Source organism: Branchiostoma floridae, chromosome 9 (assembly GCF_000003815.2).
Source record: "Branchiostoma floridae strain S238N-H82 chromosome 9, Bfl_VNyyK, whole genome shotgun sequence".
NCBI classification, from domain to species: domain Eukaryota; kingdom Metazoa; phylum Chordata; class Leptocardii; order Amphioxiformes; family Branchiostomatidae; genus Branchiostoma; species Branchiostoma floridae.
In genome coordinates this window covers 25,140,011-25,153,482 of record NC_049987.1, presented here as the reverse complement: position 1 = coordinate 25,153,482, position 13,472 = coordinate 25,140,011, and the positions used below count along the sequence as shown (strand labels likewise).

Genomic DNA, 13,472 nt, shown 5'->3' with positions numbered 1-13,472 from the left:
ATTGTCTGTAGCATGTGTTTCCCCCCTCCCCAGGCCCCTGCCAGCCTACTGGATGCCCTGGAGCAGCACCTGGCAGCCATGGAAGGGAAGAAGGGCAAGTCAGAAAGGTGCGGGGTATTTCATATTTTGTAATAAACACTTAGGGTTATGTAGAGGCTCACTCACTCCTTTTTTTGGCGACGCCTCAGGGGCGGAGGCATTCTACAGTATTACGATTGCTTTGAAAATATTCCAAAAATTGCACGAATTCATTCCCTAGGGAATTCGTTTTGAGGTAGCCTTTGCCTGTTTGGTCTTTTGTCGGAACAGAAATGGCCTTTGTTGCTTGGTATTTTACCGTCACATTACTGTTTCGGGCAATTTGCTTCTTTCAGCACAAAAACCACTGTCATAATCAATGCATTAAGTACGTTTTTCTGTTTCCGGCAATTGAGATTTATATTTTTAACTCTCAATCGCTCTTGGTGTTCTTTCGTCGGACAAATAGGAACACTATATTAAAGCTTTAATGTTTAAAGTACATACGTTTTTTTGTTTCACCTGTGAACACAGTATTTTGAATTTACTAAATCTGATTTGAAACAATTTTTATTTGCAAGATGTTTGTAGAAAGCAGAAAAGGCCATGACTGTCCACATTTTAAAGACTACTCATTTAAAAAAAAAACTATCCACACAATTGCCTATACCTTTTATTTCATCAACATACACATCATATATACTTTTACCATATCTCAAGACACAAACACAGAGAATGTAAAAACCTGGCAGAACATGGCAAAGATGCGTCATTCTTATAACTTTGGATTTACTTCTATAACAATGACACTTGGTAATACATTCAAGCAAAACATTTCTTTTGTAATTCTGTTGACCGTATAATAAATTGTTTGCATGCTGACAAAATTCCTGGAACTATAGAGTCAAGCCTGACTACATGTGCATTGACTTCCGTTTCGTTGAGGTGATAGATTGTGATGCATTGTAAAGCTACGGTTACTATCAATCTGATTGCCGTCCAAGTTCAACTATTAATTTCTTGTGACTGTTGTCGTTGTCGCCTTGTAGAACTGAAAGAAATAATATAGAACAGGTTAGGTATAGTTGACGGACACAAACATATTCCATGATCAATATGTCAACATGAATGAATCCCTATGGGTTTCTTTAGATTGCTTAGCTGTCAAATGTCTTTTTTCACATAATCAATAAATAAAGGTTCGAAAAAACTAAGTGCCCAGTATAGTAGATCAACCAACACCCAACATCCACTCATAGGTTTGTACTAGTTTTCAATGCTCCCGATGTTTGTGCATTTAAGCCCCCTTGTGCCTTTAAAGGTCCATTTTTAACCCACCATTCTGCCCACTGTTACCTCTATGACTTTGGATACTCAAACTATATGAGCAATAAGAACAAAAGGGTAACAAACCTCGCTGTTCAGGAAAACTGTTTGAACAGCATCCGTCTGTGTAACTTGTTCTCATGACAAGCTGTGGGGTCTGGTGGGGTCATCTTCCCATCCTTCATATGTTGTAATTCCTTGTGAGAGAAAAAAAGAAAATTGTGGAATTACTCCCAACTTTGGCTTTACAGTAATGGCATACATTTGAAACCATTAGTTGTAAGAAGATGTTTGGGATTGATATTGCATGTAGTGATATATCCAGTGAAAAACTATATCACCCAGCACACCATGTTTCTGTTTTGTTATAGGGCTGTACTGCTCAGGACAGAATGATGTTACATTCTTCATAAATCACGATGAGTCATTGACGGATTTGTCTCTTTCTTCTTTATGAAAAATATCACGGGTACTGGTCAGCCCCATGCAGTTGCAAAAGAAACAATTGTGTACTGAGGATACGTACCTTCCAAAGGGATTTTCTTTCAAACTTTTCATTTGAAACATCATAGCTTCTTCTCATATTTTGGCTAAAGATACCCCTTGGCGTTTAATTCAAAGGTAAGTAACAAATATCTTCGACTTCATCTTCGTGAGCACACGTGCGGTACTCAAGTTGGGCATTGAACAAACTATCTTATATAAGCCCTTCACAGATGTCACTACGCATGTGCGGCGAAAGAAATTCTAGGAAATATGTCAATGTACATAAAATAACAAAACTGAAATCATTTTTAATTTATATGTTTTGCTAACCAGACTACTGTAACTCATACACATGGTTCTAAGGCTGTGGCCCTCATTCAAAATTAAATTCTTGCTATACATTCAAGATAAACATGTTAACACTCAACATATAAAGAGGGGAATGTGGGCTCTGATATCTTTACTTACGCCCCTACACAATCAAATCCAATGACATATAACACAAAATTTCCTAAAGTGTAACTCCAGAAAATGTGACAAATTATATTTTGACAACAAATTCGTTTGCAATCAATGCTCACTATGATAGCATCCATAGAATTATTTGGTACGGCCCTATCCCTAGCATGCGGCTAAACATCTGCATCGCAGGTGTACCCCCCCCCCCCACCCATGACCTAGTGATTAATGAGTTAGCACGTGTTAAGCTACGCAGCTGGCCATGGGAAACAAAGGGAACAAAGACTTTTCCCCCAACAGCATGCTATCCTGTCTAGTAAGCGGGAGTATTCATTGCACAGTTTCTCTTTTTAATTGGTCTAACTTAGGGGTGTCTGTGGTAAAATTCCTTGTCATGTCAGCCAAGGAGATGGTCTGTCAGTTAGCTCTAGAATTTTGAAGAAACAGAACAGTCTAGCAAGCAGGCTAACCCTGGGTAGGTTCGTCGAGACAACTAGAACAATTAGAAACAACCACATAATAGTTTGGACAAGGATACGTAATATATGAAGCTGGAAAATGATGATCACTCACCTTTTGTGCTGTTCTGTGTCCGTCTGTCCCCAAGAAAACTCGGCCAAAGATTGCCTGAACGATGATAGACTAGACGCCTGATTACGTCTGCTCCCATCCAGTACGTCTGCTCCCATCACTGGAGGGTCTTTTGTGTTCACTCAAAAGTTCTCGAATGCTCTTCCCTATCTCTGTGCTCCGCCTTTGGGTTGATCTAACATGTAAATACCCAATAAGGTCCACCCTTCTCTCCTCCCACTTTTCCTCCCAACAAATAACGTCCAACCTACTTTCCACACAAATCCCCGGCCCAGCTGTCTGTCCATCTGGTCATCAATCATTGCACGTTCTGTGGTAATTGATAACAGTACTAACACACAGCTATCTATATGTTGGTAACATTCTATGAATTTATTTGGAGACACGATTAGCTTTTACAATGTCTATAGCATCTGTATTCTTCCTGTTATCCTTTATTCATCAATATCCATGGAACAAATCTAGATAACACACAGCCACAGGAAAATATCATATACAGCAACTTTTCAAAAGAGTCACAAAAAGTAGGAAGTCTACGTTAGGTCCACGAACAATGGGACAAAATCTAATTTCCTTACAGCAAACTATTCCATGTGTTAGACGTTCTGTGCAGAAATTGTTCAGTTTTGAGCATCTAAATTTGTTCTGGGTTTCAGAGAGCGGATATTTTTCTGAAGATTTGGTCTGATAACAGTGATCTTGCATTGTGAGTAGTTTACATATTGACACTGATGGTTTGTTTTCATGACTCATGAAAATTCACTAAGTTTTCTGCTGGATCATGTCTTTCAAGTTTAACGGCACTAACGTTAGCATCTGCAGTAAACTGTAAAGAGTCTCTGGACCCGTTGGACCTGTCGCATCCAAGGGTGATCCTGGCCGCTCTGTTTTGTATCGCTTGAAACTTGAAGTTGTTTTATCCTTTTCTTAGATGTACCCAGCCGTACCAGCTTAAATCAGTGCCACCTTCTGTCTGCGTGGATTGGAAGTGATTTACTCACTCTCAGCTCACTTGACCATGCTGATATTGCACTTCTTTACTGCATAGCCTATTTGAGATTCTAAGATTTAGATTTATTGATGTAAAATTTGCGTCAACAATAACGTAACAGTGGGTACTAGTAAATGTTTTGTTAAACACTGTCCCCTAAGCATAGGATCCAGTTGTACAGGTGGTGGTGCGAGTGAAACGTTTCCACAGAACTCCCAGTTCTAAGCTTGTCAGTGGGCACCTGTTTACCACGTTCCCCCGAGCTCGGGTTCCAGTTGTACAGGTGGTGCGAGTGTTATGATTTACATGTAACAGACACAGATGTCCCCGAGGGCACGGTATACTGGAATGGGCTGTAATTTGCTCCAGATGTCCTGCAGCTGGTCTGGCAGTCTGTGCTTTGGGACTCTCAATGGGCTACTTAGGGTCACCATTGTGACATTGTCAATTGGCCATGAGGCGATTAATCCCCTAATAAACCAACATTTTATCCATATGAAAATGAATTCCACTTCGTCGTGGATTATTCTAGATATAATACGTTACGTCGTAAGTTATTCACAGTTCTCGAATCAAGTAGATCAGATTTTAAAAGACTAGATGCTACAGACAGATTTGAATGTATTTAAATATAAATTATCTTCAATGGCACAACGCAAAAATAGGCAAATATAGGAGACAGCTTTGTTAACAACGTTATTAGAAAATATACTGACACTCATGATAATCCCCGCTCGATTGAAATTTGATATCGAAATTTATGCTAGCATTTATTGTTATAGTAATTAGGATATTCAGTCTTACCCAATACCTTTATTTCACACTCTGTGTAATAGTTCCTGCCATGCACTGCACCGTGTACAATTAAGGTCATTCATTCATTCATTCATAAACTGTCAAGGCACAGACAGTCCATATCAGAGACAAAGGGTGTCTATGACAGCAGAGGTCTTAATAAAACAAACAAACAAACAAACAACTATTCAATCGTAACCTTTCGTCGCCTGTGTTTTTATAAACACCATGCTTGTTTATTTTTCCAGGGCCTGTCCCTCTGTCCTTGCAGGGATGGAAATTTGCTTCTTGAAATGGAAAAAAGATTCACCCCATCCATCCAATTTCCTCTCAAATGTCAGATTATCAACAACAATATTTAATTACTTGAACCCAAACATTGAATGGAACAGACAAAAAAATAAAAATAAAGATGGAGACAGCCCTGTGTATAAGACAAAATTGGTAACACTGCCCAACGGCCTCAAAAAGGCTAAGGGACAACTTTTACCTGCATTGTTTTTACTATTTTTGTAACTGCGACCAATACATGTAATGAAGCCGTTTTGTTCCCCAGACCAGCGAACCTGCAGACGTCTGTGAACGCCCTGACCGCCACGGGATCGTCGTTCGATGCAGCAGCGATCCAGAACAACTCGTCCACCACCATTCTCACCACTGTTAACGAGGCAGAGAAGCAGAAGTTTCTGGAAGAGGAGAACAAAAGACTCAACGCATTAAAGGTTGGTGGGGTGAAAACGTTTGTTTGTACATTGTAAGGTACATTTTTCAGAAGCCTTTACTTTACATGGATGAAGGTTAGACATCCAGGTAATAAGATATGCCAAAATGCAGTAATTCTAGCAACTGGATATGATTTTGGAAACGATTACAAATTTCAGACAACCATCCAGTGTCTTTCATGTGACACTGAAGAAATCTTCTTGGAGAGAGTTTTTGCTGTGAATTGATATGCAAACTAGAAAGGCAACATTTTTGAAAAAAATGCAGGATGTGGGCGAAGGGAAAAGAAAGCAAAAATCGCAGGAAAAGAAGCAACAAGAAAGGCAACATGTTCGCGAAAATGCAGCAAAAAGAAAAAAAAAATTAAAAAACATTGTCTGTCCACGGATTCGATCCCGGAGCGTTGGTTTACCACGCGTGAATAATCCCATTGAGCCAGTGCTACAACATGTTACGAGCGCACGTTTTAACAGGTATACAAATGTATTGCGTTGCTTGAAAAAACCCGCGAGCTTCCGCTGGCTATTTTTCTCGCTTATAATCGAAGGTATTTCACTAAAACTTGGACAGAATACTAGAATATTTTTTGGTGGGGCATTTTTATGTTGTTATTTAGTCGATTAGATGCTCTGAACTTGCTGCATTTTCAACGTTTTTCGGCCGAGTGCCATTTTGTGACCTGTGCGTTGATAGGTTTACCCCTGACGTATCCACCAGACAGTCAGAATGTTAGCCAATCAAAAAGCTGGAAACGTGGACTGCATGCTACAGGTTCCATTTTTTCTGAGTTTTGATTGGTCGGGTGGAATATCTGTAGAGAATACTAAATGTATGGCTTCGCCCACATAATGAGCTCTAGTTGGAGAACAGGTTTGTCCTAACTATGAACTTCTCCAAATAGATTTCTTTTTCATATCAATTCACATTTTGGATATAAAAGCTCTCTCTGACAAGATCCCTTAAGTGCCACTGATGGAAGCCACTGGATGGTCGTCTGAAACGTTTGACCGTTTCCAAAATCGTATCCAGTGGCTTGAGTAACTGCTATTTGGCCTTTATTTCAGTAGTACATGTAGGTCTCTTACTCTTGGTAATACTTGGTTAGATGAAATTTTGCGACTGCAAACTTTAAAGTCTTTTCTTTATTACTCTAAGTGTTGATGCCGTGTTTGTTTTTGTTTACATGTTTGTGAAAACAGTTTGTCTAGTAGAGCTCCGGAGATGGCAGTATGTAGCAGGTGTTTGAGCAGACATTTGACATAGGATTAACACTGTACATCATAATTCATATGCATACAACATGTAACAGAACCACACCTCTAACACAGTAACAGTGTCATATAAACACTACAATCATGTCACTCATGCATATAGAAGCAGGTCTGGACAAAAAGGCAACAATGAAAGAATTGTTCCATTAACAACGTTGTACTTTTCCAGGAGAAAAAAACTGTTAAATTTGGACTTTTTATTGTGGCTAAATGGTAGTGTCAATTTTCATTTTTACATTCTGAAATATAAAGGAAATTTACTATGAAGTAAAAAAGAAAAGCAATTTTGGACCATGGGGAAAGCAGCCACAGTTTTCTTAATTCACACCTAAGACATAAACTACAAAGCGACGTTTCGGCGACCATCTGTCACCTTCCTCAGGGGAGTAATGACTAGTTCACATTGCACTGCAGCACAGGTGCTTTACATTTTGGCACTGCATCTGTAAGCAGCGCCACCTGTACTTGCAGTACCATGTGAACCTGTCAGAATTGCCCTGAGGAAGGTGACAGATGGTCACTGACCCATTGACTGTTGAAAAACACATGGTCGTGAATAAATAAACTCGTTATCCATGAATTCTCCATCCTGAAGAAACTATTCACGCTTTGGGAAGGGTTCTTGTAACTTGTAATAATTTGATTGGAAAAAGAGAGGCCAAGCATGAGAAGTTGCCGTCCAGACCTGTGGAAACCTAACACAAACTCAGTCTGACTTGTCTCCCCCCCAGGAGCAACGGCTGAAAGAAGCCAACCACGTTCAGGTCGCCGACTTCGGCCAGCCCACGGTAAGGGACGGACCCCGACTTTCGTAGCCTAGCGCTCCGACCGTACCTTATACAGCTCTGTGGCAAACTCCAGGCCTTTCTGTGTTGTTCTTCTTTTTGTCTTCTTCTAGGTTTTCAGAGTTGCGGGGGCTTTTTGTAGACTGCTGTAGAAGTGATACTGTAAATGCTTTTAAGTTTGAGGTGTTTTGTTTTTTGAGTAGGGGTAAGGAGAAAAAGGGGTGTTTGCGGTGGTTTTGACTTCGTGATAGCGCTGTCATTTACAGCTACAGTAATAGAAATACCTTTGCCAACATCCAGTTAAAAATCCAAACTGGCAACAACGGTGCTACAGACAGATAGAAGTTTTTGGACTGGTTTTGAGTTTGCGGTGAAGAGGTCAAGTTAGATTAAAACCTCTGCAAACTTATATGCATTTACAGTACTGTAGCTGTTTAGTTTTTTAGGTTTGATTTAACACAATTTCATCCTGTTTTAACACCTGTGTGTCCACATGGTTAATTTGTATCATTTGCCATTCTGACTAAGTTGGGTTCAACTTTAATTTTTACAGAATGGAGGTCTGGCACAATCGCCACTGGTGGAGGTGTATTCATTTAACTTTTTGATTTTCTTTCTTTCTACTTTTTAGGTTGGGACTGTCTCAATACTTTTAAACAATCTTAAAATGCAATGAAAGTGTCTCATGATTTACATAATTATTGAATGTATCATAGTCATTCAAACTGGATTATTAATAATCGTACAATGAATGAGCAAACCACAAAAAAGACTCAAAATTATTGTTTGCACCAAAATTACTGATTCATAGGCATATTCTGATTCAGACAGGAAAAGTACTGTCTTGTGAAGTTCATGTAGATAATGATGGCTACCCTGGAAGAAATCATGGCTCTATAGTGAAGACTTTAAACTCTGTTTCTGTACTGTACACGCAAAGAGCCCTTACTCAAGTTGAAATGACCTCAAGCAATGAAGCACCTTTGACTTGTTGCTGATGTCACACTTCTGTTCAGGTCACATGACCCAACCTTCTGGTCATTCCAACATGAGTAAGGTCAGAGGATTGACTGTAACTTAGTGTAAGCTTGTTGGTAAGTGCCTTACAGTTACAGTGTGTATGGAAATGTTGTTAAAAGTCTTCTTTATGTTATTGTTTGGTACCATCACAGATGAACTTTGATGCGAATCATGGATTTTGCAGTTTTTGTGCAAAACGTTTGATTTTTGTGTTTCAGGAGCAGCGAATGAAGGAGTTACAGCAGAGTCCCCAGCAGCCGGCGCAGGTCGCCGTCGCCCCCCCTCCCGTCACCTCCACCAACCCCTTCCTCACTGCCTCCCCCCCTGCAGCCGCCCCCCCTGCAGCCACCACACAACAGCTGGATCTGTTCTCACCCCCTCCTGCACAGGTAACACCCCCCTTACGGCACCCCCCCCCTAACGGCTACTTCAACCACTGAATACAGGGCCGTCTCTGGGACCCATCCCACTCTCCTGAGAGCAAAAATGCACATCATCCTTCCCAAAAATCTGAACTTCAGTACATGACATTGATGGAAAATGTAATTTTTAAGCTTAAAATGACAGATTAACAATGAAAACTAACAACATTGGCTCCCAAACCATTTAGTGGTAATGTCAGTTAATGAGCAAAGTAAGGAATGGGTTCTAGAGCGTCCGTTCGATGACAACAGACCTCCCACCAGCAGGTGGAGGGATTGTCCGGTGTTAGCACCTGTTCGAACGATCGCTTGAACCCATTCCATAATTCGCTCATGTAAAGGGACCAATCAGCGCCTTCGTCCAAAATTTGGACGATTCCAGACGTTTTGATGGTCCGCGTTCCCGGACGGAATCACAGAGAAGCGACTGTAAATAGTGTATAATGAATGTCAGAGCTAGAAGCGACTGTTTACAGTATATAATGAACGCCTGAGCGAATTACTTTCCGGATGGTACCCAGGCTAGGAGATACCCCTGCTTCAGTGTGATATTGATGTGACTCAGGAAAAGATCAGTTGGGAATACTATACTAGTTGTGTCCAGACTACCCATGATATACAAAATGACTAAAAACTGACGGACAGACCTGCTTAGTATCTAATACCAGCTCAAGTTACATGTACATGCACCAGTGCTGGTACGTAGCTCTTGAAAAGGCCTCAAAATTATTAAATTTTTGGGCCCCATAGGGGCTTGTTGTGGTACTGCAGCGGAACTTTCTGGTTTTGATATCAGATACCTCATGCGTTTTGAGAAACCGACAATAGCTAAACCCAATCATACAGTCCTACATTTTCACCATTACCAAGAAGCGAGAAGAAGCCGAACTTTTGTGTTAGACTAGATTTGTGATACTTTTATATGTAAATATCTTGACTTGTTGTGACCTGTACTTGGCTCGGTTGGGCAAAACTGTACAATAAATGTCTTCATTCGATATCACCCTTGACTCCTGTTCTCCTGTCCCCCCCCAGAACACTGCCGCGGTGAAGCCGTCAGACGACCTGCTCGCCCTCGATGTGAACCCATTCCAGCAGATTCAGGCCACGATAGCCCAGCAGTCCATGGCACAGCCACAGATGAGTGCGGCTCCACAGATGTGGGGGGCTCCTGCTCCCACAAATAATGGTAAACCTCTCACAGTTACAGGCCAGGAACACACATGTACATGTAACATGTAGTTCCCCTGCTGTAGCCCAGCAGTCCATGGCACAACCACAGATGAGCGCTGCTCCACAGATGTGGGGGGCTCCTGCACCCACAAATAACGGTAAACCTCCCACAAATAACGGTAAACCTCCCACAAATAACGGTAAACCTCCCACAAATAACGGTAAACCTCCCACAAATAACAGTAAACCTCCCACAGTTACAAGCCAGGAACACACGTGTACATGTAGGTAAACCTCTCACAGTTACAGGCCAGGAACAGGTAAGGTAAACCTCTCACAGTTACAGGCCAGGAACATCCGTGTACATGTAGGTAAACCTCTCACAGTTACAGGCCAGGAACAATCGTGTACATGTAGGTAAACCTCTCACAGTTACAGGCCAGGAACATTCGTGTACATTTAGGTAAACCTCTCACAGTTACAGGCCAGGAACATTCGTGTACATTTAGGTAAACCTGTCACAGTTACAGGCCAGGAACATTCGTGTACATGTAGGTAAACCAGTCTCACAGTTACAGGCCAGGAACATACGTGTACATGTAGGTAAACCAGTCTCACAGTTACAGGCCAGGAACATTCGTGTACATGTAGGTAAACCAGTCTCACAGTTACAGGCCAGGAACATTCGTGTACATGTAGGTAAACCTCCCACAGTTACAAGCCAGGAACATTCGTGTACATGTAGTTAAACCTCTCACAGTTACAAGCCAGGAACATACGTGTACATGTAGGTAAACCTCTCACAGTTACAGGCCAGGAACATTCATGTACATGTAGGTAAACCTCTCACAGTTACAAGCCAGGAACATTCGTGTACATGTAGGTAAACCTCCCACAGTTACAGGCCAGGAACATTCATGTACATGTACATGTAGGTAAACCTCCCACAGTTACAGGCCAGGAACATTCGTGTACATGTACATGTAGGTAAACCTCTCACAGTTACAGGCCAGGAACATGTAACATGTAGGTAAACCTCTCACAGTTACAGGCCAGGAACATTCGTGTACATGTAGGTAAAACCTCTCACAGTTACAAACCAGGAACATTCGTGTACATGTAGGTAAACCTCTCACAGTTACAGGCCAGGAGCAGTCGTGTACATGTAGGTAAACCTCTCACAGTTACAGGCCAGGAACATTCGTGTACATGTAGGTAAACCTCTCACAGTTACAAGCCAGGAACATTCGTGTACATGTAGGTAAACCTCTCTCAGTTACAAGCCAGGAACAATCGTGTACATGTAGGTAAACCTCTCACAGTTACAGGCCAGGAACAATCGTGTACATTTAGGTAAACCTCTCACAGTTACAGGCCAGGAACATTCGTGTACATGTAGGTAAACCTCTCACAGTTACAGGCCAGGAACATTCGTGTACATGTAACGTTAGGTAAACCTCTCACAGTTACAAGCCAGGAACATGCGTGTACATGTAGGTAAACCTCTCACAGTTACAAACCAGGAACATTCGTGTACATGTAGGTAAACCTCTCACAGTTACAGGCCAGGAACAATCGTGTACATGTAGGTAAACCTCTCACAGTTACAGGCCAGGAACATTCGTGTACATGTAGGTAAACCTCTCACAGTTACAGGCCAGGAACATCCGTGTACATGTAACGTTAGGTAAACCTCTCACAGTTACAAGCCAGGAACATGCGTGTACATGTAGGTAAACCTCTCACAGTTACAAACCAGGAACATTCGTGTACATGTAGGTAAACCTCTCACAGTTACAGGCCAGGAACATACGTGTACATGTAGGTAAACCTCTCACAGTTACCATTCGTGTACATGTAGGTAAACCTCTCACAGTTACAGGCCAGGAACATACATGTACATGTAGGTAAACCTCTCACAGTTACAAGCCAGGAACAATCGTTTACATGTAGGTAAACCTCTCACAGTTACAGGCCAGGAACATTCGTGTACATGTAGGTAAACCTCTCACAGTTACAAGCCAGGAACAATCGTGTACATGTAGGTAAACCTCCCACAGTTACAAGCCAGGAACAATCGTGTACATGTAGGTAAACCTCTCACAGTTACAGGCCAGGAACACACATGTACATGTAGGTAAACCTCTCACAGTTACAGGCCAGGAACATCCGTGTACATGTAGGTAAACCTCCCACAGTTACAAGCCAGGAACAATCGTGTACATGTAGGTAAACCTCTCACAGTTACAGGCCAGGAACATCCGTGTACATGTAGGTAAACCTCCCACAGTTACAAGCCAGGAACAATCGTGTACATGTTGGTAAACCTCTCACAGTTACAGGCCAGGAACATTCGTGTACATGTAGGTAAACCTGTCACAGTTACAAGCCAGGAACATGTAACATGTAGGTAAACCTCTCACAGTTACAGGCCAGGAACATTCGTGTACATGTAGGTAAACCTCCCACAGTTACCAGCTAGGAACATACGTGTACATGTAGGTAAACCTCTCACAGTTACAGGCCAGGAACATTCGTGTACATGTAGGTAAACCTCTCACAGTTACAGGCCAGGAACATTCGTGTACATGTAGGTAAACCTCTCACAGTTACAGGCCAGGAACATACGTGTACATGTAGGTAAACCTCTCACAGTTACAGGCCAGGAACATACGTGTACATGTAGGTAAACCTCTCACAGTTACAGGCCAGGAACATTCGTGTACATGTAGGTAAACCTCTCACAGTTACAGGCCAGGAACATACGTGTACATGTAGGTAAACCTCTCACAGTTACAGGCCAGGAACATACGTGTACATGTAGGTAAACCTCTCACAGTTACAGGCCAGGAACATTCGTGTACATGTAGGTAAACCTCTCACAGTTACAGGCCAGGAACATACGTGTACATGTAGGTAAACCTCTCACAGTTACATGCCAGGAACATGCGTGTACATGTAGGTAAACCTCTCACTGTTATAAGCCAGGAACATGTAACATGTAGTCACCCTGCTGTAGTCCATGTGGGGGCCCTGCTCCCACAAATAAGAGTACAACAACGATCATAGTGTTATCATGAAATGTGGCATCGATTGGCTATGCTAACGGACCCGAGATCAACAGGTCATTTGTTTGGTTCCTCGCTAGATGTTATGTCCTTGGAAATGGTACTTGCCACAACTTTCCTCACTCCATCCAGGTTTAAACATGGGTACCTGACGTCACTTCAGTTGGGGTGGTATAAAAGGCTACGTAACGCACATGCGGTACAAACCCTGGCATCCAAACCTATTAAAGCTGCTGAATATCCTCAATCCTCTTTGATGAGCATTTCATCAAAGTAACGTCCGTTGCATATCATTGTACAGGATTTTAATCTTCCATACGGAAGCACAACCTTAAATGCTTACA

At 41.8% G+C, this 13,472-nt stretch overlaps 1 protein-coding gene and 1 long non-coding RNA gene across 3 annotated transcripts in view; one reads left to right on the top strand and one right to left on the bottom strand.

The window, feature by feature from the left end:
• LOC118422382 (phosphatidylinositol-binding clathrin assembly protein LAP-like) overlaps positions 1-13,472 on the top strand; it is a 73,440-nt gene that overhangs the window by 55,383 nt on the left and 4,585 nt on the right. The window contains exons 11-14 of the mRNA XM_035829903.1: positions 5,223-5,388; positions 7,392-7,448; positions 8,684-8,854; positions 9,923-10,076. Of these exons, the coding sequence (XP_035685796.1) occupies positions 5,223-5,388; positions 7,392-7,448; positions 8,684-8,854; positions 9,923-10,076 (548 nt within the window). The remainder of the gene's footprint in view (positions 1-5,222; positions 5,389-7,391; positions 7,449-8,683; positions 8,855-9,922; positions 10,077-13,472) is intronic.
• LOC118422777 lies at positions 676-3,142 on the bottom strand. 2 transcript variants are annotated; one of them, XR_004831962.1, is made up of 3 exons: positions 2,863-3,142; positions 1,432-1,541; positions 676-1,069 (listed from the first exon to the last, which is right to left on the bottom strand). It is a non-coding gene; the product is annotated as an uncharacterized LOC118422777 (long non-coding RNA). The 2 variants fall into 2 exon arrangements; XR_004831961.1 differs by having other exon boundaries at positions 676-1,541.